Below are 27,753 nucleotides of genomic sequence, written 5' to 3' on the forward strand. Positions count from 1 at the left end.
GTCTCTGAGCAATTCTGAATTTCCTGATTCAAGTTCTGAATCATAAAATATGATGTGAAACCAATATCATCCACATCACAATAATCTACACAATGTTTTATTGCAATTACTACTTTCATATTGTTATCTTTATCATTGCCGTTATCAAAAAAATAAAAAACGAAAAAAATGAAAAAATGAAAAACACAAAAAAATAATAAAATATAAAAAAATATATAGAAATACAAAAAATACATAAAAAAATACAAAAACAATAACATTGGGGGAGACAAAGACAGCCTCTACGTGGCCTCCCCTACAAGTAGCTTACAGGTCCAAAAGCCTAAAAAAGTGAAACTAATGTCTTTAACACAAATCACAATTGTTGTGGTCATCTAGCATTCATTTTGAAACAATAGTTGTCATTGGTGACACACTGAATATTTTTAGAATAACTTGGGCAACATGTGTACCAAATCTGGTGCTTTCGTCACAAAAAGCACAACGGTTTTGGTTACCTGGGCGGCCATTTTGAAAAAAAAATGTGTGACATATTGAAAATCCATGGGGACCAAATGTTCAACTCATTTTGGAATGCCTTTAGCTACATGTTTACCAAATCTGGTGCTTTTATTACCAAATGCAAAATTATAGTGGTTATCTGGTGGCCATTTTGAAATAAATGGTTGCCACGGGCGACAGATTACAAATCCATGATGGCTCCATATCCAAATATTTTTTGATTGCCTTTGGCTACATGTGTACCAAGTTTAGTGCTTCTTTCACAAAGTGCACAATCATTTTGCTAATCTGCCCCACTATAAGCCTTTTTAGCAGATTATCTTTTCAAGAGTTATATACTGTATACTGTGAATGAGAAGGAAGGATCTATATATTGTGAACATGAATGACCAGATTCTTCTATCATTGTGTGCTTCTATTGCTTGTAAATGCACTGGTGTGTTTTAATATTTCAATGTAAAGTGTGTCGTGTTTTCTGCACTTGAAATAAAAATGTAAAAACAAATAAATGTGTTTATTTTTCATTTGATGTAAAGTGACAATGATGAAGGCATGGCCGTAACTAGCTATGAGAACGGGGAGGTCCGGACCTCCCCTAATATTTCAGAGGGATTTTTTTTTTTTTTTTTATAAAACAATCTGCATGGAAAAGCATGAAAAACACGGGATCGCTTTTATTTTAAAACGAATGGCAGGTCAGGCAGGAAGTCATCTGACGCCGCGTCCGCGGTAACTTGATTCCGAGAGAGCAGCAGCATGGTGGTGAGTGATGACTCTCTGTCTGCCTGGCGAGATAATTGAAGGTGAGCGAGCTGCGAGACAGTGAGCGAAGTGAACGACAGACAGTGAGTGACACTGACAGATTTTTTAGCAACAACCAAGAAAGTAAGTGTCTAGTCTGTCTCTTAAGTAATGTTACCTGTGTGACACGTTGGGATGCTACTGGCTAATCATGCATGATGCCAATTGCCAAGCTCCCGAAGTCAGGTATGCAGGTGGCTATATGCATGGTTTCAGTTTCATGACCCAATAAGTAACAAAAAGAGGTGGTGTAAAGTTAAAAACAACATAATATATTTTATTTTATTTTTCAATCGTTCCTATCGGGAATAAATGTCCCTCTGTATGTTTTTTTTATTATCGATGATGACTTTGTGTGTTGTGTACGGCTTGGGTTGTGTACCTGTGTTTGTAGGTGTCATTTTGATATGAATTTGGCTAAAACAGTTTGTGTTTGTTAGTTACAATTATGTTGACAGGAGAGCTGAGCAGGTGGTGACATGAAAGAGAATATACTGAATAATGACATCACAACAGTATAATCCTAATGTTGATTTAAAATGATATATTACTCTAAATATGGCTAAAAAAGGGGGGAAAAAAACCTCAAATTTTTCCCCCCCCTATAGGCTAATGGTTGCAGTCCGGGGTCTAATCACATGCGTTGTTGTTTCAGCACCCAGCCCTTACAGCTGGACAGAGGTGCTACCTTGTCAGTATAGCAAATGTTTACAGCACAGAGCACATGAGACGCCAGATGAAACAGCATTACCTCAATGTGCTGCACACGTGCATTAAGTCAGGTGGGTATCTAAATGTAAAGCATTAAAGGGACAGCTCACCCTACAATCCAAAATAAATTTTCCCTCTCACCTGTAGTGCTATTTATCCATCTATATCGTTTTGTGTTATTTGCTTGAGTTTTGGAGATATCGGCCGCAGAGCTTCTGCCTTCTCTCCAATACAATGGAACTGGATGGCACTCAGTTTGTGGGGCTCAAAGTGCCAAATAAATACATTTGAAAAACTCAACAGCATTGTCTCTTTTCAGAAATCATGACCCGGTTACTCAAAATAATCCACAGACCTTGTTATGAACAGTTTCGTTGAGGAACTATTTTCTTTTGACCGAACTACACCCGCTAGCTGCTAGCTAGTTCGTACAAAAGAAAATAGTTCCTCCATGAAACTGCTCACAACAAGGTCTGTGGATTATCTTGAGTAATCGGGTCATGATTTCTGGGAAGAGACAATGATGTTGAGTTTTTCAAATGTAATTTTTGGGTGCTTCGAGCACCACAAGCCGAGTGCCATCCAGTTATATTGTATTGGAGAGAAGCCAGCAATCTCTACGGCCAATATCTCCAAAACTCAGGCAACTAACACACAATGATATAGATGGATAAATAGCACTACAGGTGAGAGGAAAAATATGTATTTTGGATTTTAGGGTGAGCTGTCCCTTTAAGTCAGGTGTGTATCTAAATGTAAACAAAGAGATATAAAATATATCTCTCACAGTGCATTTTGTATCTTGTATCGTCTAGGTCAGAGTTCCATAGCCATAAGAAGGCATGGGGACCATGTGCTTAAAGACAGGTGTAGGTTGAAGGCACATGCAGAGGAAGATGTGGGATCCAGGACGAAGAAGCCACAGGGGAGAAGCAGCAGCAGCACAGCTCACTCTCAAGTCATCCTTCCAAAAATTGTTAACAGATGACAGACATAATACGATGAGTGATTTGCTCTTTTGAAAGCCTGTGTCAACAACCTTTTAGTGAGTGTTCTTTGTTGAGCTCTGTGTAACCATAGTGTCAACATACCTATATTGTAGGGTACCATAGCACAACATCTGAATACTTTCCCAGACCAAGAAATGTGTTTATTCATATGTCAGTTGAGACATACACATTAAGGAACACTGTATGTAGTGTTACATTTTTGCTCCCAAGAGACTAGTTGTCAGTGATTAACTGTCATTTCTATTTTCTCCTGTCAAAAAATAAAGCTTTCACATTGATTCTTATGTTGGATACATACTTGTGTCTATCAGTTGTCCCTGTCGGTTAATTAGCCTAAAAGTATTTCCTTCTCTAAATGAGGAAAAGAGGTCACATTGGTCTTTATAAGCCTTTCAGGAGTCAGATACTGCACTACACTGGTTTAAACTTCATCATTAATGCATATAGTTCAGTCAATCTGTGGTTTGACCCAGAACAAATTGCAATAGTAATGATTCAAGGTTTAATGTGCTCACTAGGGACATGTAAATAACATACTATAACATATCATTATTGGATCAATGTAAATTCAGGTGTCGAAGTCTGGGGACTTCATGTCGCAGCGTCACACAAATAAGTGTGTGTATCTCTGCTTCTAAACATGTTGTGTTCATATAATTGTCTGTAATGTCTCTATACAGTGGTTTTCTAGTGTTATTTCACATACAACCATCAGATATGACCCGTTTAAATATGTGCACTTTGGAGGTACCCTTACTGTAGGAGTCATTTATGCTTATTGTTGGCATGTCATATTATTTTGTTTAGATTATCTTGCAATATTATTTTTAGACACTTGGTGGCGGTATGGGATCACAGAGTTGTGTTAGGCACAGGTGAGGGGAAGCTCACACAGTTCTCACCAGACCACAGCCAAGAGCAGCATTGGAAACAAACTGGTGTGTTCATCTCATCTCTACAATAAACAACAGACTAAACTGCAATCACTGTGTGGAATCAGTTTGTTATTGGCTCTGTGTAAGATCACTCCAACCTACCTGTGTATTATGGCAAGTGGAATGGACATTGGAAAGTTCAAAAATGGCTGTAACACTTAGCCCAAAATGAAGGTGAGACATGACAGGTGAATATGGTAAAAAGAAAAAACTGATATGAGCATGAAACTTCCCCAGTTGAGTATTTACTTTTGTATGACAAGTTTTCTGATGTTATGTTTAAATATGCAAATGAGGCATGATCTACTTAATTTGCATACATTTCCAGGACAGAACTCTGAACATTGGATGAAGCCAGGTTCAAAATTCTTATTTCATTTTGTTGATATATTAAAACAAACGTTTTTACAGAGGATATCTCCTTTTATCACTCCATAAATCAGAAAATACTGTCAAAATCATTTTTCACCATGTTTTTCGGAATTAAATAATAAAATGACCTTTAAAAAAATTCAAACAAAGTCAAATTAGGGAATTCATACAAAACACATTTATATAAAACATTGTACAAACATACAAAACATACATTTATACAAAATATTTACATTAAAAAAACTATTTACATTGGAATAATATGTCATCTTTGACAGGCCTTGAATGTTTAGCTGGTCATCAGCTGCACAGAGGAACACGTCACACCAAGGTGTCTGCTGCCGGTCAGCAGATGAGGAACATACACATTCCCACATCTATGATTATGACGCCCTTCTTACAGGTACGCAGCTCAGACTTGGACAGATGCTGTTTGTCCTTGTCATTTTTACTGTCACAGTGCCAACATGGTTTGAAGGAGGTAATTTGCCTACAGCAGAGGTTTTCAGGGGAGGTGGGCCTCCCCGAACCACAGACCCCCATTTGATAAGATTTTTGCTTTTAGATGTTTTATTACATAAAGTGCATGAAACCCAGCCATGACCAACATAGCCGTACATTCTGGGCCGGACCCCACTTTGAAAACCACTGCTGTAGCCTATAGGTTGCAGTCCGGGGTCTAATCACATGCGTTGTTGTTTCAGCACCCAGCCCTTACAGCTGGACAGAGGTGCTACCTTGTCAGTATAGCAAATGTTTACAACACAGAGCACATGAGACGCCAGATGAAACAGCATTACCTCAATGTGCTGCACACGTGCATTAAGTCAGGTGGGTATCTAAATGTAACGCGTTAAAGGGACAGCTCACCCTAAAATCCAAAATACATTTTCCCTCTCACCTATAGTGCTATTTATCCATCTATATCGTTTTGTGTTATTTGCTTGAGTTTTGGAGATATCGGCCGCAGAGCTTCTGCCTTCTCTCCAATACAATGGAAGTGGATGGCACTCAGTTTGTGGCGCTCAAAGTGCCAAAGAAAAACATTTGAAAAACTCAACAGCATTGTCTCTTTTCAGAAATCATGACCCGGTTACTCAAGATAATCCACAGACCTTGTTATGAACAGTTTCATGGAGGAACTATTGCCATTGATTGGCATTCATATTTGATCTTAACTATAGAACTCAGTTTGATCAGTAACAATCTATCAAAGGATCATATAAAAAAAATAAGGCACAGCAATAATTAATATAGCCTCATATTTAGCTGCACTGTAATAAAAAAATAAGTATGTGGTTTTTGACCATCTTATAAAAAACATTTGCATATTAAAACTATGCCTAAAAGAAACAAGTCAGAACAGAACATGGCTGAAATTAAATAGTGCAGCACAGACTTGTGAACTTGAGTCATAACAGAGAACAGTGGCTGTCTTCAGAAAGGTTCCTCATATGTGTGTGTCTGTAGTAATGAGTCATAACAGACTGTCTTCAGAAAGCTTCCTCATATGTGTGTGTCTGTAGTAATGAGTCATAACAGGCCGTCTTCAGAAAGGTTCCTCATATGTGTGTGTCTGTAGTAATGAGTCAGAGGACTTGGGCTCAGCGTAGAGAACAGTGGCTGGCCGTGGGCTGTTCACATGAGGGGAAGGGGCGCAGTAGCCATTGGACAGCGCTCTGTGTGTGTGTGTGTGTGGGGCAGTCATACTGAGCATGGGGGCATGTTGTCCTGGTACCACTGGTGGGCGTTGGCATAGGAGGGCCATGTGTCTTGTTGGGAAGAGTTAGTTGTAGAGCTCAGGAAGGAGGCTGATCTCCATCATCTCACTGCGTGCGTACTTCTTCCTGACCATCTGGAGGGAAATACAAAAAGGCATTAGGTCACTAATAACTAGGCTTGGGCAGTATTGAGCTATTACTGTACACCAGGGTATTACTCTATACCAGGGTATTTAGAAATCCCCAAGGTAGGATTTTCACTACCGGCAAAAGATGCTTCTATCTTTTCTGTTCAGCCAAAATAGTCACAAGTGTCCTTGCCTGTGCTGGACTTAGCCTTTATTAATGAATGTTTTTTGTATTCAGCGTTTGTAGGAGACTTTTCTAAACCTTATTAATAGGCAGGGGTATACATGTTACAAACAACACTATATTGTTTAAGACCACTTTAAACTCAACATGCTAGGCTTGACCATAACGCTGTCCATTCCCTTTGTTTCATTATCATTCTCCATTGAGGACATTTTGTTAACAACATTGTGCATGTAAATAGCTTTGTGAAACATGTAAATAGCTTTGTGAAACATGTAAATAGTTTTGTGAAACTTGTGAAACATGTAAATAGCTTTGTGAAACATGTAAATAGTTTTGTGAAACTTGTGAAACATGTAAATAGCTTTGTGAAACATGTAAATAGTTTTGTGAAACTTGTGAAACATGTAAATAGCTTTGTGAAACATGTAAATAGCTTTGTGAAACATGTAAATAGTTTGTGAAACATGTAAATAGCTTTGTGAAACATGTAAATAGCTTTGTGAAACATGTAAATAGCTTTCTGAAACATAGAAGGTGCCACTTTTTGAATTGATGGGACATGCATCTATACATAAGGAACTTAGCCAACAGAAGAATTATTTGGAATTTTTGAATGTTGTTGGCAACCAACTCACCATGAAGCCCAATTCCCCCTCATTGGCAGCCATCACATTTCTGCCGATGCGCCACATGATGGGCCTGAGGTGGGCCTCGTCATAACCCGAACAGTGATGCTGAGTGGGAGCCTGCAACACAAAACAGGAGAGATCAACTCACTCATGTGTTAGTTCATTCTTGAAGTCATGTAATGTGTCTTATTATCAAACTCATGTTGACTTGCTTCAGTCAGCCTTTCAATCTATTTCTATAGACGTCAGTCAACTCACCCAGGACCGTCCATCCAGCAACAGCTGGGAGAAGCAGAGAGATGCAGCCGCGATCTCTGATGGCCGGTAGTGCACCAGGTTGTAATCGGGGAGACTCAACTCCATGAAGTATGTCGCCAGCATTTGTGTCTCTATAGGAGACTAGACAAGACAGAAAACAGACAGTCACTTTGAGAGCCCTGATGACCTAAACTATTAGCCTGGTAACCAGCCCAAATTAATCCTTCTATTCATTACGTGTATGGTGTTGGGAGGTATTTAGTAGACAAGACTCACGTTCGCAGCTTTTGAAGCCCTGCTGAGGAAGTGCAGCGGCAGAGGTCGTCCCAGATCGAAATTGAGTGTCCTCAATATCAGCCGCTCCATCCGCCGAATCTGGGCCTTTGTGACGGTGTTGTCGGTCATGTTGGCACATTCTGCAATCGGAGGACTGTAGATCTCCTCGTACTTGCAGGCGAGCAGCATGGCCGTCACTCCTACAAGCTGCAGCTTAGTAGGAGGCACTTGCTTGACCTGCAGCACATTAAGAATAGTGTTAGCTAGTTCACAGAAAGCTAGTTCACAGAAAGCTAGTTCACAGAAAGCTAGTTCACAGAAAGAGAAACGAGAACACTTCTAAAACAGTTGTGTACCTGTAGGAAACGGTCCAGGATGGCGACGGCAAGGTACAATGTCTCCTGATGCAGAGCAAAGTGGGAGTGAAGCCCGATCATCCAGTCCACCACCTTGGCTCTCATCTGTTCATTGATTTGGTACCCCTCCATGTAATTGGGTCGCACGGCCTGCTGCACCTGTGGACACACAACAAATATATATCAATATAAAATACACACTCCAATGGCAAAGAAAGAGCATAGCAGCTCAAAATAAACTAATCAGGGTGGAATTAGATTGTAGTCCCATGACATGTTGGTTCCTCCTGAATTTAAGAAATTAAACTGTGGCTGACAGCATGAATTACCTCAAGGAGGTGCATATAGGCATAAATGTCTTCAACGTCTTCAGCGCACAGCTGTGGCATGTCCCTGTCCTGCTTCACATCAGCTGTCTTCATCTCTGCTACAGGGGGAAGTGGGTACCACGCTTTGGTATGCACGCATGCACGCATGGGTTGAACCCGTTTTTGGTTGACTGGTCCGGCCTTCTGAAAGTACAATTGAATGTCACTCAAAGTCAGACATACTGTTAATAAGTTCAACACAACGCATGTTGGTTCATAACTTTGTGTCTGTCTGTTCTCTACCTGGCACTTCTTCCTTCCTTGGTGGACAACCAGGCCCCTGGCACTGGTCACCTTTGTCCATCCACAAGGACACTCACGCAGGATGAAAGAGTCCTTGTCGGACCTCCTGGCACGTCTCTGATGAGGGAAAAACAACAGCACAATGACAAACACCTCCACTGCATTTCTATTTGTTACAAGAAGGACGTCTTCCTCACAATAAACCCTGTCCACATGTTACATCCATAGTAGCCTATACACAGAAACGTATACAAAGCGACTTTAGCCTAAATCAATTAAAATCACTCAAAATAAAGTAGCTACATGAAAGTACAAACATAGCCTACACAAGAGCGGTGGAGGAGTGCAGTTGTCTGTCAGTGATTCTCAACCTTTTTCATATCAAGGACCCCTAATTTGATGACATTTTAGCTCTGACCCAAATCTGAGTCTTTATTAGATTTGCAAATAAACTATTTAGGCAGAGACAACAAAATACCCTATAGTCATTATTCTACACTGTGAGAACTGCTTGTAAATAAAATAATGCTGAAGTGGAACAATTCATCAATTTGCTGAAAACTCACTGAGGACCCCTTCTGGTCCCCCAACCACAGGTTGAGAACCACTGTTGTATATTAGCCTACATGATTTATCATGTTGTGTGCTGTGACAGTAACCGACCCTGAATCACTTACATTCTTATAGACCATGGTGACAGACTGACAGACAGCTTTGATGGGAAGTTGACTGTGAAGATCGAGGGAGCTGTAAAACAAGTGGACAAAAGGAATTTCACTAACTATGACCAAGCCACAAATAACTGATAGTTTGTTAGGGAGAATGGGGATGAAGGGATGGGGGAAGGGATGGGGGGAGGGGTTGATGGGATGAGGGATGAAGGGATGAGGGGATGAGGGATGAAGGGATGAGGGATAAGGGGGTGAGGGATGAGGGAAGGGATGGGGGGAGGGGGTGATGGGATGAGGGATGAAGGGATGAAGGGATGAGGGATGAAGGGATGAGGGGGTGAGCGGATGAGGAATGAATGGATGACTTGGAGGAAGTATGAGTAGATGTCTCGAGGAACCAGGGAGTGAGACTCTGGATGGGGGAACTGCCTCGGCGATGGAATCTTCATGGTCTTGATGGCTCCATCTTATCCCTGGTGGTTCCTAGGCTGAGATAGAAGATTAAGGGGTTGGGTGGGAGGGATGAGTTTGGTCTTGAGACGAGAGAAAGGATCTTGGTTTGGGGCGTATATATAGGTGGAGCGAATGATTGAATCCGGGCGGAGCAAGGGATTGCCTGATTGAATGATTGACTGAGTGGTTAGTTGTGGCATGGCCTTGTTCCCGAACTTTAGTTATAATGTTATTATAACTTCATTTCACTAACTATGACCAAGCCACAAATAACTGATAGTTTGTTAGGGAGAATGGGGATGAAGGGATGGGGGAAGGGATGGGGGGAGGGGTTGATGGGATGAGGGATGAGGGGATGAGGGATGAAGGGATGAGGGATAAGGGGGTGAGGGATGAGGGAAGGGATGGGGGGAGGGGGTGATGGGATGAGGGATGAAGGAATGAGGGATGAAGGGATGAAGGGATGAGGGATGAAGGGATGAGGGGGTGAGCGGATGAGGAATGAATGGATGACTTGGAGGAAGTATGAGTAGATGTCTCGAGGAACCAGGGAGTGAGACTCTGGATGGGGGAACTGCCTCGGCGATGGAATCTTCATGGTCTTGATGGCTCCATCTTATCCCCAAAAGAACTTCATTGGCTGAGATGAGCATGGGCATTACGGACGTCACTGAGGTTGCTATGGATGTAGCTGTGGTAGGCTTGGGATGACCAACGGCCTAGGACTTTGATGGTGTGATCAGGGATACCTTGCCTGGAGGCTGAAGATGCAGCTCCGATGCGGAAAGAGTGGCCAGAATATAATTCAGGCGATATTCCTGATTTTGAGAGGACTTACGGGAAGATGGGATGTGAGGTTCCGAGTCGATCGGATTTTGAGTTTGTAGATGATGTCGGAAGTATGAATTGTAAGGTCGGAAAGACTTGCATGTCGAGGTGGATTGGAGATGGACGTGGTTGAGTTGAATTCTGAACGTCTGAAGAAACGTGGATCTGAGGGTTGCGTTGGAGACGGGGATGAGTACCCTGTGCGGAGGGTGTTGATGTTAAGTGTTGAAGTTAATCGTGGCTCTGCCTTTCCGCAGGCTGATGAGGGAAAGGGAGATGGCAGGACGTAGGCGCCAGTGAGTAGTTGACAGGGGAATTGATGCTATTGAAGTAGATGTGGATCACGAAAGTTCTGATGTGAAGAGAGGAATGGGCGTAGGTGATGAAGTTCAGATGGTGAAGACGTCCGATAAAGGAAACGATAAGTTGTAACGTGTGAGGACGGACTTGAAGCAAGTCCATCCTGTGGGGTATGATGACGATGTTCTGGGAGCTAGGTTGTTGAGGATGGCTTGTCAGGATGCTGAGGTCAGGTGCTGCAGCTGCGAGTTTTAGTTGAAGATGGGGGCTAAATTGGAACTGGAATTAGTCGGAGACTGAAGTAGAGTTTGAATTTCTGGAATGAGACACTGGTCGGAGAATCAGTGATGGAGTTTTGTAACTGGAAATGTGAGCGGTACGGATGATGAATTGATGCTGGGCTGAGATCGGGATAAGGTAATGTGTGATTTGCAAGATGATGATGTTGACTACTGCTGTGTTGTCTATGTAGATGACCACTTGTGCCCCCAAAGAAGTGCTGCAACCAAGATGGGATCCAACTTGTGGATAGCGGCTGAGGGGGAGAGTAGAGCGAACTCAGGTGGCCAGTCGGATGCGCTCCACCTCCCTCCGTGGTAGCCGGTGAATCCGATGTATGGTTTTGCATCGGTGAACAGCTGGATGTCCAGGTTGCGTGAGATCATCGTAGAAAACGATGTGCCGTTCCAGGAGGGGCAGTATTGCTATTGCCATGTCTCCGTTTTACAAGCGTTGTCTATGGCAAATTGGCAATGTGGTCAGATGTCGTCGTGGATGAAGATCGCATCCTGGGAGGGAGCCCGCTGGGCTCGGTGTCCCAGGATAACGGACGATCTCCATCCACCCGCGGCGAGCTTCAACGCAGCAGCAGATGGCTCGTCAGATGTCGTCGAGGTCGTCGTGGATGAAGATCGCATCCTGGGAGGGAGCCCGCTGGGCTCGGTGTCCCAGGATAACGGACGATCTCCATCCACCCCCAACAAGCTTCAACACAGCGGGAGATGGGCTGGTCAGATGTCGTCGCAGATGTAGCTGTGATATGCTGAAGCGGCTATGTACAGGAGGTGGGAGAGGGAGGATCATCCTTGGGGAATGATGGGGATGGCGTAGACGAGGTGTCTGAGCAGGGCGAGGAGTTGGCATTTGGTACATGTAGCAGCAAGGAGGTAGCTGACTGAAGGTTCTGAGATGACCTGGATGCCTGGCTGGAAATCGTGAGAGAAACTGAAAATGAGGAAGTTTGACGAATTTAGGGTCTGGGTGTTGTTAAAAGGCATTGTATAAGGTGTTGATGTTGATTGGTGTGCAGGGATGCTTGGCATTCATGCTGAATGTTTGGTAAGGTAGTAAGGGTAGGTGTCCGTTCTCTGGAGCGGGTGGGGTGAGGGTGTTTTGAGTAGGATGGGTCCAATGTTGCTTTGTAATTCTCTGGAAGCATGATGGTGGAATGTGGAGGGTTGGAGTAGTTCAGCGAGGGCCATGTAGTTACCAGTTATTATCTGCTACCTGAGGGTGGATGAGACTGGAATTGGGCGTGGTGCTGTGGGTTGAACTGGAGGTTGAGCGGTGGTAAGGGTGAATAGGCTGGCTGCAGGTGGGGCTGAAGAGAATGCTGGGAAGCTGGCTGTAGGTGGCGCTGTGGAGAATGCTGGAAAGCTGGCTGATGGTGGAATTGTTGCAAAACCGGTTGCAGGTGGTGCTGTGGTTGAGGGTGCAGAGCTAAACGGAATTAAATACATTTGGGTGATGGGGAAGGGGAGGGGGGAGGGTTTGGGGGAGGGAGGGGAAAAAGGACAGGTTAGTAGGAAATGAGTTGATCGGAGCAACTGTTATGGAGGCTGAAGGAACCGCAGTAGCCGGTGGGTTGATGTTAACACTGGCAGAAGGAAGGGAAGAAGAAAGGATGTTGGGATGAGGGGGTGCATGTGCATGGGGTGATAGTGCAGCCTGCGGACATAGGGATGAGAGAATTGAAGCAATGAGGTTAGACAAAGCAGAAACAGAGGGAGCAGGCACGGGGGGGGGGGGGCATTCTCGCCCTCCTGACTGAGGCTGCCAGAATGGCTGCAGGAATGGCTGCCGTCTGCGACGCTGGACTGGCATGGGACTTGGAAAGAGTGGAAAACATGAAGATGGACTGTGTGCAACTGTGTACAACTGTGAAACGTGTATTCATGGAATGTAAATGTTACGCACGAGAAAGAAAAAGGCTGTATGCTGCTGTATAGGACGAGTCAACGTGACTTCATTTGCCACCCATAGTTAATAGTATGAGCTGTGCCAACAACATTAACATCCCGAAACTATACATCACATCGCTTATATTTTGATATTCTGAGTGAGAGCAGAACTAGCCCGAGAGTCTGATGTATAATATATACGTGTCGTGTCAAAATTGTGTGAACTGTCTCAGTTCTCCAAATGCAAACGGAGTCAAGCCAGCTAGAGCAGACACTCACACCTCGCACCACTTGGGCTCCATAGGGTTCGAACGCCGCTGCCACCCAGTGAGCGGCCCGTTCATCAAAATGCCGCTCGGCTGATCCCTCACACTAAGCCTGGGCACAAAGACTAACAATGAAGAGCCTGCTGAATCCACTGAGAATCAGTGTTGGGCAAGTTATTCTTCCTATTGTTATTGTCATCTATAATGGTTGGTTATTTGCATAAGACAACGGTTTGATTAGGAAATTATTGTATAAACTATGTGCTTTGATTTAATAAAATGCAACTCAATTTGTAACTTGAGTTACTGATGAAGTAACTGGTATATATTACTGAAATCCTATAAGTAATAAGTTACATTACTGAGTTACTGCTAAAATAATATATTACGTGTAATATGTTACTTTGTAATGAGTTAACCCCAACGCTGCTGGGAATCATGCAAGGACTGTGCTGGCAGTTCTTGAATTCACACCATAAAACACCATAAACAGTAATATTTCCGACCAGTGAGAGGCAGCAGTGTGCCGTAAGGCATCAAGTCTGCCGGAAAACTATAATAATAATAAGAAGAAGCTGCACCGCGCTGCAGCGTCGGTCAGCGTGATGACGTCATCCGGGATCGCCGTGGTGTTGCCGGAAGCGCCCGGTGGCTTTGGGTGCTGGATGATGACGTTGTTGATTGATGAAGTTTGGTTAGCAACCAAACTTTTTGCAGTGATCACTGCGATGAAATGGTACCTTGTTTTTACGGAGGCAGTTGTCCCGTTGTTGACGTTTGTCGTCGGCATGATGTGTGTGTGTGGATTGAGATGAGACTGGATTACCGTGAGTTTGGCCGCGTCGGCTAAACGGCGATGATTGCCTTGTGTGGCTACTAGATGGCTAGTAGTAGCGTTGGCACTGCTGTAGGTTTGAGCCATGGTTTGGGCATACCGTTGGGAAGGCTTGTGAATCTCCGAGCGAAGACGAGGCGGCAGGTCGGAACGACGGACCGGAGGCTCGTCGGCAGCATTGCATTTGCAAGTGAGATGAAACCTGTGTGGGTCCTCGCCGACGCCAAGCAATTCGTTGCTGTCAGAGAGGTGGAACTGGAACGTGGATTCCATGACAGTCAGGTAAGAGCTGAAGTTTCGTGTTGTCTGTCTTGGAGTGAAACTCAGAATGAGTTTGGTCTTGAGACGAGAGAAAGGATCTTGGTTTGGGGCGTATATATAGGTGGAGCGAATGATTGAATCCGGGCGGAGCAAGGGATTGCCTGATTGAATGATTGACTGAGTGGTTAGTTGTGGCATGGCCTTGTTCCCGAACTTTAGTTATAATGTTATTATAACTTCATAAGTAGTGAGAGTCGTTAATAATCCAACATACTTTACTTTACTTTATTGGTATTTAGCAGACGCCTTTATCCAAAGCGACTTACATCATGATCATATACAGCACACAATAACATGAATAGATCAAATAGAAAAACAGTAGTAAAAATATGAGAAGCCAATATAAAAGGGGAGATTAAAGGTGAGAACAGTTAAAGGAGCCATCATATAAGAAACAGAAAATTCAATTACAAACACATGGAAAGCAGGCAGAGGGAAGGGAGGGAATTCAGGAAGAGTCAATATAAAGTCTGAAGAGGTGAGTTTTAAGTTTCCTGCGGAAAATGGGGAGTGATGCAGCAGTCCTGATGTCCGGGGGAAGTTCATTCCACCATTTTGGGGCCAGGTAGGAGAAAAGTCTCGACCGAGAGCGGCTTCTGAGCCCACGTAGCAGGGGAGGGGCGAGACGTCCTGCACTAGTAGAGGGGCGGAGTGGGCGGTGAGAGGTTTGAAAAGTGACCATAGACTGTAAGTATGAGGGGGCTGTTTGGTGAACGGCCTTGAAAGCTAGTGCCAGAGTTTTGAATTTGATGTGTGCTAGGATGGGAAGTCAATGAAGCTCTCGGAAAAGGGGGGTGACATGGGAAAAGGGGGGTGACATGGGAAAAGGGGGGTGACATGGGAAAAGGGGGGTGACATGGGAAAATCTAGGTAAGTTGTAGACCAGACGGGCTGCTGTGTTCTGAATGAGCTGAAGAGGAAGTATTTCAGAGGCAGGGAGGCCTGCCAAAAGGACGTTGCAGTAGTCAATGCGTGACAGTACCAGTGCCTGTACGAGAATTTGTGTAGCTTCTCTGGTGAGAAATGGGCGGATCTTGCGAATATTGAAGAGGGAGAACCGGCAGGAGCGTGCTGTTGCGGCAATGTAGGCAGAGAAGGTGAGTTGGTGGTCAAGGATCACTCCCAGGTTTTTAGCTGTTTGAGATGGAGTTACGGTGTGGTTGTCAATGGATATGGAGAGGTCAGTCAGGGGGGATTCTTTGGCAGGGAGGAAGATGATCTCGGTTTTTCCAGGGTTGAGTTTAGGGCTGCACGATATATCGTTTACACATCGACATTGCGATGTGCGCATGCGCGATAGTCACATCGCAGGACGTGCGATGTCAAAAGCAAATTAACTCGTCATGTTGCTTGATAAACTCTCACTTTAGGGGTAGCCTACTGAGTGAAATGCAGGCTCTCTCAAAGGAGAGAGACGCCCCGCTACTGTACTCACTCATTTAATGCTTAGCTTCAACACAACAAACATGCACAGAGAGCAAAATTGAATTGTTTTTGCTTATGTTGCGTTGCTGACAGTAGCCTGTCTGTAAACGATGTGGTTGCGGAGGCGGACTTGTCCACAGCTTGCAGCGCACTCGCATACAGCAGGCTGGCTGCTGTAACTCAACATGTCCGTGGAGTGGAGATATTTACTCTTGAAACACCAAAAAGCAAGACCGCAACTTATGACACGAAGGCTAAAGTGATTACTGAGAAGTTGTCCGTGTATCACCGCAGCTCTCTCTCCCCCTCAGTCTGATGATGCATCAGATGATAGCAGTAACGTTACGGTAGAGGTAATCATACATAGCGACTCATTTACACAAAACATGTAGGTGAAAATAAAAAGACAATAGACATAGCTGGGCAATTAAATGTATATTTATTACTTTTCACGAATGAATTGTTTGTCACCGGTCGGCTGCATGTGAATCCTCGTCTCTCTGTACTGCCCTGCGTGCGCTCAAAAACCGGAACTCCCCAAATGCGGAGCGTACCACTTGGTAGTTTCTGGAGGGGGGTCAGACCAAGTGTGTGAAGTAACCGTGTGAAGTGGCAGCGGTGTTTCATTGTTGATTTATTGAAACGTTAGAAGAACGAAAGCAGTTGAAAGCAGTGATTATAATCAATTAAATCTAATGTTTTTCTGCAAATAGCATCATTGGGAGGTAGATTCTGGCACTCAATATTAGGGGTGGGCAATATATCAAATTTATATCCATATTGTATTGTGATTTGAGACTATATGGTCTTAGATGTTGGATGGTAATGGTGATACAGCATACATGTTGTCTTTCCCTGGTTTTAAAGGCTGCATTACACTAAGTGAAGTATAGGCTAGTGACATTTTAAAGTAGAATGTCATAACTCACTTTTTCATGTATGTAAGTCATGGAAATCCATTGGTCAAAATGTGTATGCACCCTGATAGATGACGCTCTGAGGCCTACCAGTAGGTCACAGCCCAGTGGTTGAGAAACATTAAAATACCTAATTTCCCCTCCAAAATCAGATGGACTCCTCTACAAAATCATCCCAATCATTCTAGAAATATTATTTTCTTTCAAATAGAGCTAACCTGGTGAAAATCTGTATTTTTTCATATCGCAATATATATCGCATGGGCGGGGAATATCGCAATGTCAGTTTTTTCCAATATCGTGCAGCCCTAGTTGAGTTTGAGGTGGTGATCCGCCATCCAGACACCAACGTCTTTCAGGCAGGCAGAGATCCGTGACCCAATTGAAGTATCAGAGGGGGGGAAGGAAAGGTAAAGCTGTGTGTCGTCGGCATAGGATGACATGAGTGGCCTTTTACAAGTCGTTACTGTTACCGTAAATTCGGTTGAAACAGTAGGACTTTATGTCAATAAAATCACAACTGTGTAAGAATAACAGGTGAACCGTTACAAAAGTTGAAAATCGGTGCTGAAGAGCGGATGGTAGCAATTCAGAAAATGTCTTAATAATCCGTATTTACTTTTGCAGGTAACCTATAGCCTCGTCGAGGCTAGAGATAAGCCCACGTTAAAATTGCTAGATTTTTTAAATGGAGCGTCAGTCTCTCTCGATACACAACAGTGTTGCAACCATCGACATAAATAGGGTTGCAACGAGCACTGCACTCCAAGCACAGCACTCCGAGAGTGCGTTAGAACCTACTTGACGGGCAATTGACTTGATCAGCGAGCATTTTGAAAAGACGTCACCAATGTGCAAGGCCGTAACATTAACCTATAGCCTCGTCGAGGGCGAGGCTACAGATAATAACCAAGCCCACATTAAAATTACTAGATTTTTAAATGGAGCGCCAGTCTCTCGATACACAACACTCGAACGGGTTAGAACCTACTTGACGGGCAATTGACTTGATCAGCGAGCATTTTGAGTTTAAAACGGTTAATATGGTCACCAATGTGCAAGGCCGGGTGAAAGGAATCTGTGTCACGTTAACGTTACCTTCAAGCTGAATTATGTTAGGCAGTTTGGAACCAGACGTGCACAGTTAAACACAGAAGTAACTTTGTCATATTTTTCTACGGTGGAAAAGAACGTGCATTCTTACCTTGAAAGGGTAGGCGGTGTCGTCTCTGGGCGGTGTATCCTTCTAGTTCTTCGTTCACTGTAGTGTTCAATTGACGGAGCGAGTCCAGTGTGTCGACTGCTTGCGTCAAAAAAAGCTAGCACCTGAAAACTTTCCGCTAAAACTTTCAAATATATGCCGCATTCAAGCGCCGGGATTGGCCAGGCGCTCATGCTTATGGCAAATGGAGACGCTGCATAAAATAGGCCACGCCCATCGTTGCTGGGATGTTGCTGGGGGAAAACGCCATATTAACTCATTAAGTGCCATAGACGACCTAACTCGTCTTACATAATCCAACGCTTAAGTGCCAAGGACGGACTAACTCGTCTTACATAAAGATTTTTTTTTTTTGACAGTGGGACATCAATCAACCCCTTTTACATCTTCGAGTTAACTATTTGGAGCAAGAGCATGTGTGTAATCTATTTTACCGACCACTAAGTGGCGACAGAGACCGAGAGAAGTCACAGCCACGGGACCCAAAAGCCACAAAAGCAGCCGCCTCCCGCGGCACACAGAACGGACAGAGATCCCTTCCCCCCAGAGCCGCGCAGCAACGCGCGAACACACACACACACACACACACACACACACACACACACACACACACACACACACACACACACACACACACACACACACACACACCGCGGAAGCAAGCCATTCAAGGAAATGGCGACGCGATTACAGTAATCCATTTCAGACTCGTCTTGCCCGACAGGCAAGCAGGCAGGCAGGCACGCAGACAGACAGGCAGGCAGCACAACGCGCTTCTGACACGCCCGCTGAAGCCAGGAGGAAGGAGGAGAAGACACACGGAGGGAGGAGTTTGAATGAGAGGGGTGTTTCCTGTTGTTATGGAGGAAATTACTGTTCAAAACTATTGTTTAGAATGTCTGACGGTCTTACTGATGCCAAAAATGAATGGTTAAAGTGACTGTTTCACAAAAAGCCATTTATCTCTGAATAAATTTCCAGACGCTGAAACCATGCTGTACTCAACGGCTAATATCTACATAACTACTAACTCTGCAAACTAACTCTTTTAGACAGAGAAAGCACACATTCTATTAGTTATTTTTAGATGATTGATGTTCATGAATTCTTAACAGAAAAGAATCCTCGGCTGTTCTAAAATGAGCCAGAATCGTCAAAAACACCCCTGGCACAACTTACCTACAGGAATGAAAACATGGCTGGCATTCAATGTGTTAATACGTCACACGACTGGAGCTGTAAGCTAGCTAGCGTTAGCTGTTTACAAGCCACAAACTTTTAGTAAACCCTCAGCGCGATTCAAAATGAATGTAATAGATCATGTACGGGACATGGCTGTGCTGGACTTCATTCCAATGTCCGGATCATGAGCAGTTTGTTACTGACGATGAGCAATAACAACCTGTGAGTAACGTTAGCTTAGCAGCGTTAGCGCGCTCCGTCTATTTGCTGAATAGTCATCTCTGTTGTATTTGCTCATATTTAGCGAGTGACAGCATAGTATCGTTAGCGTTAGTTGGTTATTATATAGCACATAACGTAGTAGGCCAGCCAGTTAGCCACCCATAATAACCTCAACATGAACGCAAACTACACAGTAGCCTACACAGGGTTTCAATGATGTCAGCTGCAAGCTAATTTAGCTTGAAGTTTTCTGCTCAAACGTGTCTAAACGTTATGGGATACGTTCTCTTCACATATTTTCTTCCACAATGTAAACGGTTTAGTATACTGTTGTATCAAGCTAACGTTATAGCTAACGCTATCTATAACGCTATCTAAGTTCCAGGGAATACTGCAAAGTCAAATGGCCATGGTAAAGTAGAGCAACGTATAGTGCCTGGTGTCCTTTAGGGTCCCCAGTAAAACATGAACATAGCGTTTAATTTCATTGTTGCCTCATTCATTAGAAGTTAGATTAGCACCATGAAAGAAAGGACTTTTCTGACCAGATGTTTTACTCTCCACTTACAGTGAGTGTAGACAGACAACAAAGATCTTCATAGACTGTCTGGGACTGGCTCATAGACTGTCTGTGGTCTAAAGTGGTTCGCTTTGACTGAAAGACACTCCTATGTTCCTCTAATATGCTCTACTCGTAACTGTGGGTATTTAACTTTTGCATTTAAAAACTGGGACATTGTTGACTAATTTTCCAGTCAGGAGAACACATGGGAAATGAGACAAATAGTAAAATGTTCTGGAAAAGCTTGTGTTGTCCTGGATGATTATTTCACCATGCCCATATTTTCCTTTAGCTGAGCATGTTCTACTAGGCTATCTATCAGAGCTCATCAAAACGGATAACATTGCCATCTGAAAGGGCTAAAGTATGTTCAGGATCTAAACGTTCAAATGGTAGTTCATAAACAAGAGTATTTTGAATAGGCTTCTCTCTGTTATGTTGTGGAAACACTGTGAACGCACCACAAAGTCACGTCACATGATAGCACATGCAGGTTAAATGGCATTACAACTGACCAAAACTCAGAATGATGTAAGTTGCATTATCCTTCAAATGTAAATATTAGGGACTGCTGGCTGGTGACTGTGGTAGTTTTTATTAGGTTTACCCAAGAACACATCCCATCTTAAAAGTCTAACTTCCATCGCTATGTACCTCTGCAGGTGTGTTTATTCTATGATAACTTTGTCATCATCTCTAAGCATGTAAGAGATTATTTTATTGCTAAGTTATATAGCCATAGACTGCACAATCTATTAAATCAGACATCCACAGAGAAGAACATCTTGTATCCCTCTCTGTCATACCAGCTAGATCATCACTGAAAAAGTCCTGGAATAAGTCCTGGAAAATGATTTCTAGAAAAGAGTGGGAACCCTGACAATGCTTCCTGTCCAAGCAGGGTGTCCACACACAACAATGTGCTATATCAACTATCCTGGATTGCTTGTTGCATCCCAGTGCTCTGGACCTTTATTTTGTATTTTTTATTGGGGGAAGGGGGGGGGGGAGGGCTAATTAAACATTTGTTCTTCTATCATTTCTTTATTCATTTTAGTTGTCAGTTGCACATGTTTCTATAACCACATTTTGCTATCTTGTTTATATCCCATGTTTAGGCTAATTGTGTTTTCTCCCTGCTGTAGTCTATTGCTGTTTGCTGCTGCCATGACACAGATACATTTTTCTGCATTCATTTATATTGTCTGGATCTCTTTGACTACAGAGAGCTGTTCTCGCCATCCCAGAAGTACCAACTGTTGGTTTACCACGCCGATGCCATCTTCCATGATAAGGAGTACCGCAATGCTGCCTGCAAATACAGCATGGCCCTGCAGCAGAAGAAGGTCCTCAGCAAAACATCTAAAGTTCGTACTTCTAATGTTGGGGGAGCGTCCAACATACAGGCACAGGTATGTCATGTAAAACCTATCAATCTGAAACTGTAATCAACCCATGCTACCATATGTTCTCTTTATTATTATTATTATTATTATTTATTATTATTATTATTTATTATTACTATTATTATTATTATTATTATTATTTATTTTTATTATTATAATTTCTATCTGGGTATCTGGGTAGTGTAGAGCTAAAAGCACTCTCCTACAACCACGGAGACCCAGGTTCAATAGAGGGTATGCACACCCACTGGAACACACCCCCTCAATCGGGAATGAGTGTCAAAATGAGTTCCTCCCTGAGCAGCAGGTGTCAGTTATCTAGGCTGATTACTGCATTCAAGCTCAGTCTTGCTGTTACTCAGTGGGTGTGACCCCACAGTGACTTCTGCCACTGTGACATCACATGCATACCCTCTATTTGCGGCACTGGTACTTCCAGCTTGGTCGGACGTTCCAACAGACACAATTGGCCGTGTCTGCAGGTGGGAGGCCGGTGGGGTATCAGTCTTGGTCGCTGCACTAGTGCCTCCTCTGGTCGATCGTGGCGCCTGTTTGGGGTGGAGGAGAATTGGGGGGAATAGCGTGATCCACCCACGTGCTACGTCCTGCCGGTGAAACCCCTCCCTGTCAGCTGACAATAAGCGTCTGGCTAGTACTGCACATGTATCGGAGGAAGCATGTGCTAGTCTACAACGCTCCCCAGATCGGCAGAGGGGGTGGAGCAACGACCAAGACAGCAAGGGGAATGGGCCAAGTGCAATTGGGGAGAAAATTCAGAAAAAAATAAGAATGTTCCTGAGTGCCTAATGTGCACAACTACAAAAAATATAATATGCAGTAGTATTTATTCTCCATTGCTATTGTCTTTGTGGTCTACAGTGCCTTGCAACTTTGAAGCTCACCTGTATTGTTGTCTTTCAGAGTTTGCCCTCAGAGATTGAAGTGAAATACAAGATAGCTGGAGTGCTACACCATCCTGAAACTGGACAAAGATGCTATTGCAGTGCTTGATGGGATTCCTTCCAGACAGAGAACTCCAAAGGTACAGTAGGCTGCCTAACCTACCTTGATCTTCATTCACTGTGTGCCTTCTATCTATCTATATATCGAATGAAGTATGTGGGTTCTGTCTGGTTCAAGTTCTGTGTTCGGCCACAGCTATGCTGTTTTACGTGCGATCTGGCTGAAACCTTCAGGGTGTGTAAAGGGTGTTTAATTAGGTTAATTAGCTAATGATGTGATGTCATCAGTGATTATGTCAAAAGTGGTGTCATAAGGGCGCACACACACACGCATTGTGACAAGACTGATCAGCAGGCCCAAACAGAATCGGCAGAGTTCTGCGTGCACAGATTCCGTCTGGGCCCTAGTACTGATCAGTGAAGAATTGAGAATATAATGATCACAATATTGAGCAAAATAATTGGGCTGATCATCTTTGACATAATCCACCTTCCAGTTTTCATAGAGATTTGAGATGATTTCTCCCCCTTGCCTCAGATCAACATGATGCTAGCCAACCTGTACAGGAAGGCTGGTCAGGAACGCTCTGCGGTGACCAGCTACAAAGAGGTCCTGAGGCAGTGTCCCCTCGCCCTGGACGCCATCATCGGTATGCATGTCCACAGAGACGCCTCCCTCCTGCTTTGGCTTGCTTACTGCTTACAGCACTTCCTTGCTGAAGTCAGATATCTTAAGTTGATCTTCTCTCTCTATACCAGCCATTCACAACCAGTGGGCCACGAAGGTTTTGCAAGTGGGCTGCCAAATCATTTCCAAAACATTTTAATCTTTTGTCTTTAATTTTTCTCATACTTATTATTAGTATGAGAATGCATTTCTCCATTGTTGAATGATGCCGCAATTTAATTTGTAGTCAATTATTTAATTAATGATTTGTTAATTAGCCTATTGCAGACAGCCCCTCACTTTTAGTTTCTGCTTTCTGTGTGCTGCTGATGGACAACTATTTTTATTGTTAAAATAAAAAGTGCTGTGAGAACACATTTTGGCCTCCGTACTGTTTACGGTCAGATGGGGCCAAAAAAAAAACACATTCTCCCTCCCCCTGATTTCCCCCATTTTCTCCCAAATTATGTTTGACAAATTTTCCCCCTGCTGCCCCTGTTGCTGCGCCACCCTCTGCCGATCTGGGGAGAGCCGTAGACTAGCACCATGCTTCCTCCGAACACATGCGCAGTTGCCAGCCGCTTCTTTTCACCTGACAGCGGGGAGCTTCACCGGCAGGACGTAGCACGTGGGAGGATCACGCTATTCCCACCAGTTCCCTTCCACCCCGACCAGGCGCCCTGACCGACCAGAGGAGGCGCTAGTGCAGCGACCAGGACACACACCCCGAATCCGGCTTTCCATCCCACAGACACCAGCCAATAGTGCCTGTATGGACGCCCGACCAAGTCGGAGGTAACACGGGGGTGCGAACCTGCGACCCTCCTGTTGGTAGGCGGCCACAAACATTTCTGAGATTTTCAAGTGGGCCTTGACGCAGAAAAGGTTGGGAACCGCTGATCTATACCGTTTAGGGCCAGTGATACTCAATTTGCGGCCCGCGGGCCACATGGCGCCGGCGCCCCCTGTGTGGCCCGCGATGGAATTGTGCAATTCTTTTTTTCAATATCTTTCAATAATCTATGATTTAGCTGCTAAATTGTCAAATTGCCTGCTCGCTATACCCAGGCACTTATGTATGTACTTAACCTAACTAACTTAACCTAACTAACTATCCAGTGTGCACAAGATTGTCAGACTAAACTCCGGCTGACACCCCAAAAACCTACAATCCGCTACAGAAAAATGTATATATAGTTTGTTTATTAACTGGCCCCTGGCCTTCTATCATTTCACGAAAGTGGCCCCCGGGCAAAGCAAGTTGAGTATCCCTGCTTTAGGCTCTTGGCTAGGCTCACCCACACACACCCACACACACACACCCACCCACACACCCACACACACACACACACACACACACACACACACACACACGCTCTGGCCCTCTGTCTTGGAGTTTGTATTGTACCTGCTCTGTCTCTTGTGTTTCTATGTTTTGTCTCTTTTGTGCTTCAGCAGATAGTGGAAAGCTCTCTCTCATCTTGTTTCCTCTAGGCCTCCTCTCTCTGTCAGTGAAGGGAGCTGAGGTGGCGTCTATGACTATGGATGTGATTCAGAGTATCCCCAGCCTGGACTGGCTCTCTGTCTGGATCAAAGCGTATGCCTTCATACATTCAGGGGACAACCACAGAGCTATCAACACCATTTGGTGAGCCCAGTAGTTCTCCTTTCTGCTCTGCAGAGGGATGGCTTGTAAAAGTACCATTTAATGCACACATGGGCAAACTAAGGCCCGCGGGCCGGACTCAAAGAAAAACAAAACGACCACCAAAAACTCAATAAAAGGCAGAATTATGTTAATAAATCTTATCTGCTCCAGCCATTGGATTTGTATCCCTATTGTATCAGGAGATTAGCAAGAATAATCACAACGGGAGAGAGGGTTAAAAATAGGGAGACTCCCGTGAAAATCAGGAGTGTTGGCAGGTATGATCTCCAATGTGTGGTCCTTCACTTACTTGATGTAAGTCAGGATGGCCCTCAGGAACTAAATGTTGCCCACCTCTGATCTATCCAGTGATATTTATTATTTTATTTAACCTTTATTTATACAGGTGAATCACCTTGAGACCTAGATCTCATTTTCAAGTGCGACCTGTTCAAGCAGCATCTATGAGCTAGTTAGCAGCGTCAAGATGTCTCTGCATCAATCATATTAAACGCCAGACAAAATCTTCAAAACAGATCAAGGTGTGGAAAAAGAACAGTATGGCATTTTGTCATAGAAGATGTGTAGGAACCCTGATAACAGTACACTTACACTCTTCTCCATGCTGCCTCTCCACCCAGGTGTTGCTGGCCCAGTCCTGTGCCTCCCTCCCCTACTCCTCCCACGTCATGGAGCTGATGGTGCCTGTGGTGCTGGAGGAAGAGGCCACGTCGCAGGAGCCCATCCCCGACCCGCTGCTGCCCAACGTGGCCAAGTTCATCACAAGTTCCCCCTCTTCCTCCAGACCATCGTCCACTGTGCAAGGAAGACGGAGGATGCCCTGTGGAATCACCTGTTTGCTGCCGTGGGGAACCCCAAGGACCTGTTCAAGGAGTGTCTCATGGCTCTGGATCTTCTGGACACAGCAGCCTCGTATCTGATCATACTGCAGCCTGCAGGTACTGATTGGTTGCTGTGGTGGTCAGACAGACACAGTTCCACTCTAACACACTATGTGCTGTCCTATTCACCTTATGTTCAGACCTTACAGTGGGCCAAATTCTTCCGGGTCCTTTTAACACTTCCGGCGGTCACGGCGCAAAATAAGAGAGTTGTTTTTGGAGCGGACAGTGCAGGGGTAAAATAAAAAACGTAGCCTACTACTTTGAGCCAGTACACGGCAAGCAATCGAGTATCCACTGTTAGCCAGGTCAGATAACGTTATCGTCGACAATGACGAGCACTTTCTTGTAAAACATACCTGGACTCCAACAAAGAAAGCTTCAGATAGTTTTCTCTCCTCCGAGTTGCGCTCGAGCCACTAACGTCAATAAGACCCGCAGACATTAACGTAATTCCCTGGAATTCGAGACTTAACGAGCCAGTTACATGGCGTTGCATTCTTAGACATTGCCGCTTGCTTTTATTTGGTATGTTACATACAATTGGCTAAATTATTAGTTAATTCAGAGTTAGATGATATTGGAGAAGCCAGCCATTTTATTTTATTTTAAGCTGGAAGTTTTGATACGGCCACACAACCGGGTAAAATGGGCGTGGCTACATAAGGTGAATACTGCTTCTCTTTCTACATGGTTGAGTGTTGATATGGATGCATTTTAGATTTTATTTGCAGATATTTGATATGTAGTGATAATAAAAAAATGCAGATATGTGTGTACATGTAGGGCTGGGCAATATATCGATATTATATCGATATTGCGATATGAAACTAGGTATCGTGATATGGCATAGGTGTTGTCTTTCCCTTGTTTTGAAGGCTGCATTACTGTAAAATGATGTAGTTTTCTGAACTTCGCAGAATGTTCTATTATTTGCCTTTACCCACTTAGTCATTATCTCCACATTACTGATGATTATCAAAAATCTCATTGTGTAAATATTTTGTGAAAGCACCAAGTTAGAAGTTACCTAGCCTGGTAAACCAGCCGGTCATGTGAACTCCCATTTCATTAAATCCTACCAGACCGTCTGTCCTTAAGCATTCACGCGGTGTTTAGGGGTGTCTAAAATAATCAATTATAAGATGCATCGCGATGCGGATGTACACGATTCTGCATCGATTCACAAATGTCAAAAATCGATTATTAAAAAAAAATATATATATATATATTTTTTTTTATAATCGAATAAAATATAATGGAAGTACATGCATTTGTTTATTTTAATTATGGATCATAATACAATGCATTTCCAATTTAAAAGTAGCCACACAGTGAGAAAAAAGAAAGTGAGAAAAAATAAATCATGTATTGGGGGAAAAAAAGTGATGCATCGATTTTAAGATGCATCGAGATGCAATCGAATCGTAGCCCTCTGAATCGAATCGTGAGGCCAGTGAAGATTCACAGCCCTAGTTTGCAGTGGGCGGAAGTTGGGGTGGGGGGTGAGGGGTGTACTTGCCTTGAGAGACAACTCCTTCAGCCAATCAGCATTGGGTCCAGTCAAACCCAAATCCACTTGGGAGAACGTCAAAAAACATATTTTCCGCTGAGAAACCCCGCTGTTGCATACTCCTGTACTTGTTTAATTGTTATTATTGAGTCTGTTTCTGCCATATCTATAAAGTAAGAACTAAACCAAACCCTCGCTGTGTGGTTTTGGTGTTTTGCGGAAAAAGTGTCTCTCCTCTTGACTTTGACCAGCTAGTAGTGTGGCTCTCATGGAAAAAATAGTGAGAATCACTGTGTACGCAGTCTTTCAAATAGATGTTGTAGGGAACTGGGAAGCTCTGAATGGCTGGAATCAACTTCTACATTTTGCACTGAATCAAATCAGTAGGAAAACAACAAAGCGTAGGAACCTGATTGCAAAAACCTCAGCAGGTGATCGACTTTTCTCAGCCGCCAAGCTTGAATTTGAATTTGCTGTTTAAGAAGCTGTTGGGAAGCCGGGACAAACCTGCACATTGTCTGCAGAGTTTCCCCGGCCACTCAGCTCTGTAGGAATTGAATGAACTCGTTGGTGGTGGTGGTGGTGAGTGCTGGGTGCTGATGGAGGGTCTGGTTCCTCTCTGCAGATGTGAAGAGTCCAGGGCAGAAGGACGTGCTGATGGGTGATGAGATTGATGAGGAGCCGTGTGTGTTTGGCTTCAGCTGCTCCACGGACCTGCTGGGGCTGGATGGAGAGGATGACGTCTTCAGCCCGTAAGTCTGCCTGCCTGCATGTC

At 43.9% G+C, this 27,753-nt stretch overlaps 3 protein-coding genes across 4 annotated transcripts in view; all 3 read left to right on the forward strand.

Annotated features, from left to right (window-relative positions):
• Positions 1 to 907, forward strand: part of LOC310770784 (uncharacterized protein) — a 29,376-nt gene extending 28,469 nt beyond the window's left edge. The window contains exon 7 of the mRNA XM_083663491.1: positions 814 to 907. The gene's annotated coding sequence lies outside the window, so the exon portion shown is untranslated. The remainder of the gene's footprint in view (positions 1 to 813) is intronic.
• A 13,188-nt stretch (positions 908 to 14,095) lies between these two features.
• LOC310770785 (anaphase-promoting complex subunit 7-like) lies at positions 14,096 to 25,344 on the forward strand. Of its 2 annotated transcripts, none has more exons than XM_083663492.1 (6): positions 14,096 to 14,311; positions 21,106 to 21,292; positions 22,208 to 22,328; positions 22,787 to 22,898; positions 24,410 to 24,563; positions 25,205 to 25,344. In XM_083663492.1, exons 4-6 carry the CDS (start codon positions 22,793 to 22,795, stop codon positions 25,260 to 25,262), a joined length of 318 nt encoding a protein of 105 aa, XP_083519618.1. In that variant the 5' UTR covers positions 14,096 to 14,311; positions 21,106 to 21,292; positions 22,208 to 22,328; positions 22,787 to 22,792; the 3' UTR covers positions 25,263 to 25,344. Both variants share the same exon structure in this region; 1 of them encodes a protein (XP_083519618.1).
• Positions 25,262 to 27,753, forward strand: part of LOC310770787 (CTD small phosphatase-like protein 2-A) — a gene marked incomplete at its 5' end in the record, with an annotated part of 29,056 nt that continues 26,564 nt past the window's right edge. Inside the window, 3 exons of the mRNA XM_083663493.1 lie at positions 25,262 to 25,330; positions 25,369 to 25,522; positions 27,604 to 27,730. Of these exons, the coding sequence (XP_083519619.1) occupies positions 25,262 to 25,330; positions 25,369 to 25,522; positions 27,604 to 27,730 (350 nt within the window). The remainder of the gene's footprint in view (positions 25,331 to 25,368; positions 25,523 to 27,603; positions 27,731 to 27,753) is intronic.

This window comes from Poromitra crassiceps (assembly GCF_964638095.1).
Source record: "Poromitra crassiceps genome assembly, contig: HAP1_SCAFFOLD_373, whole genome shotgun sequence".
In the NCBI taxonomy this organism is placed as follows: Eukaryota; Metazoa; Chordata; class Actinopteri; order Beryciformes; family Melamphaidae; genus Poromitra; species Poromitra crassiceps.

What these genes read in the sequence shown, in the direction of transcription:
- LOC310770785 (XM_083663492.1), top strand. Translation starts at nt 22,793, where the DNA reads ATGATGCTAGCCAACCTGTACAGGAAGGCTGGTCAGGAACGCTCTGCG. An exon ending in CGCCCTGGACGCCATCATCG is followed by an intron (nt 22,899 to 24,409) that starts GTATGCATGTCC and finishes TGTTTCCTCTAG; the next exon opens with GCCTCCTCTCTCTGTCAGTG. An exon ending in AGAGCTATCAACACCATTTG is followed by an intron (nt 24,564 to 25,204) that starts GTGAGCCCAGTA and finishes CTCTCCACCCAG; the next exon opens with GTGTTGCTGGCCCAGTCCTG.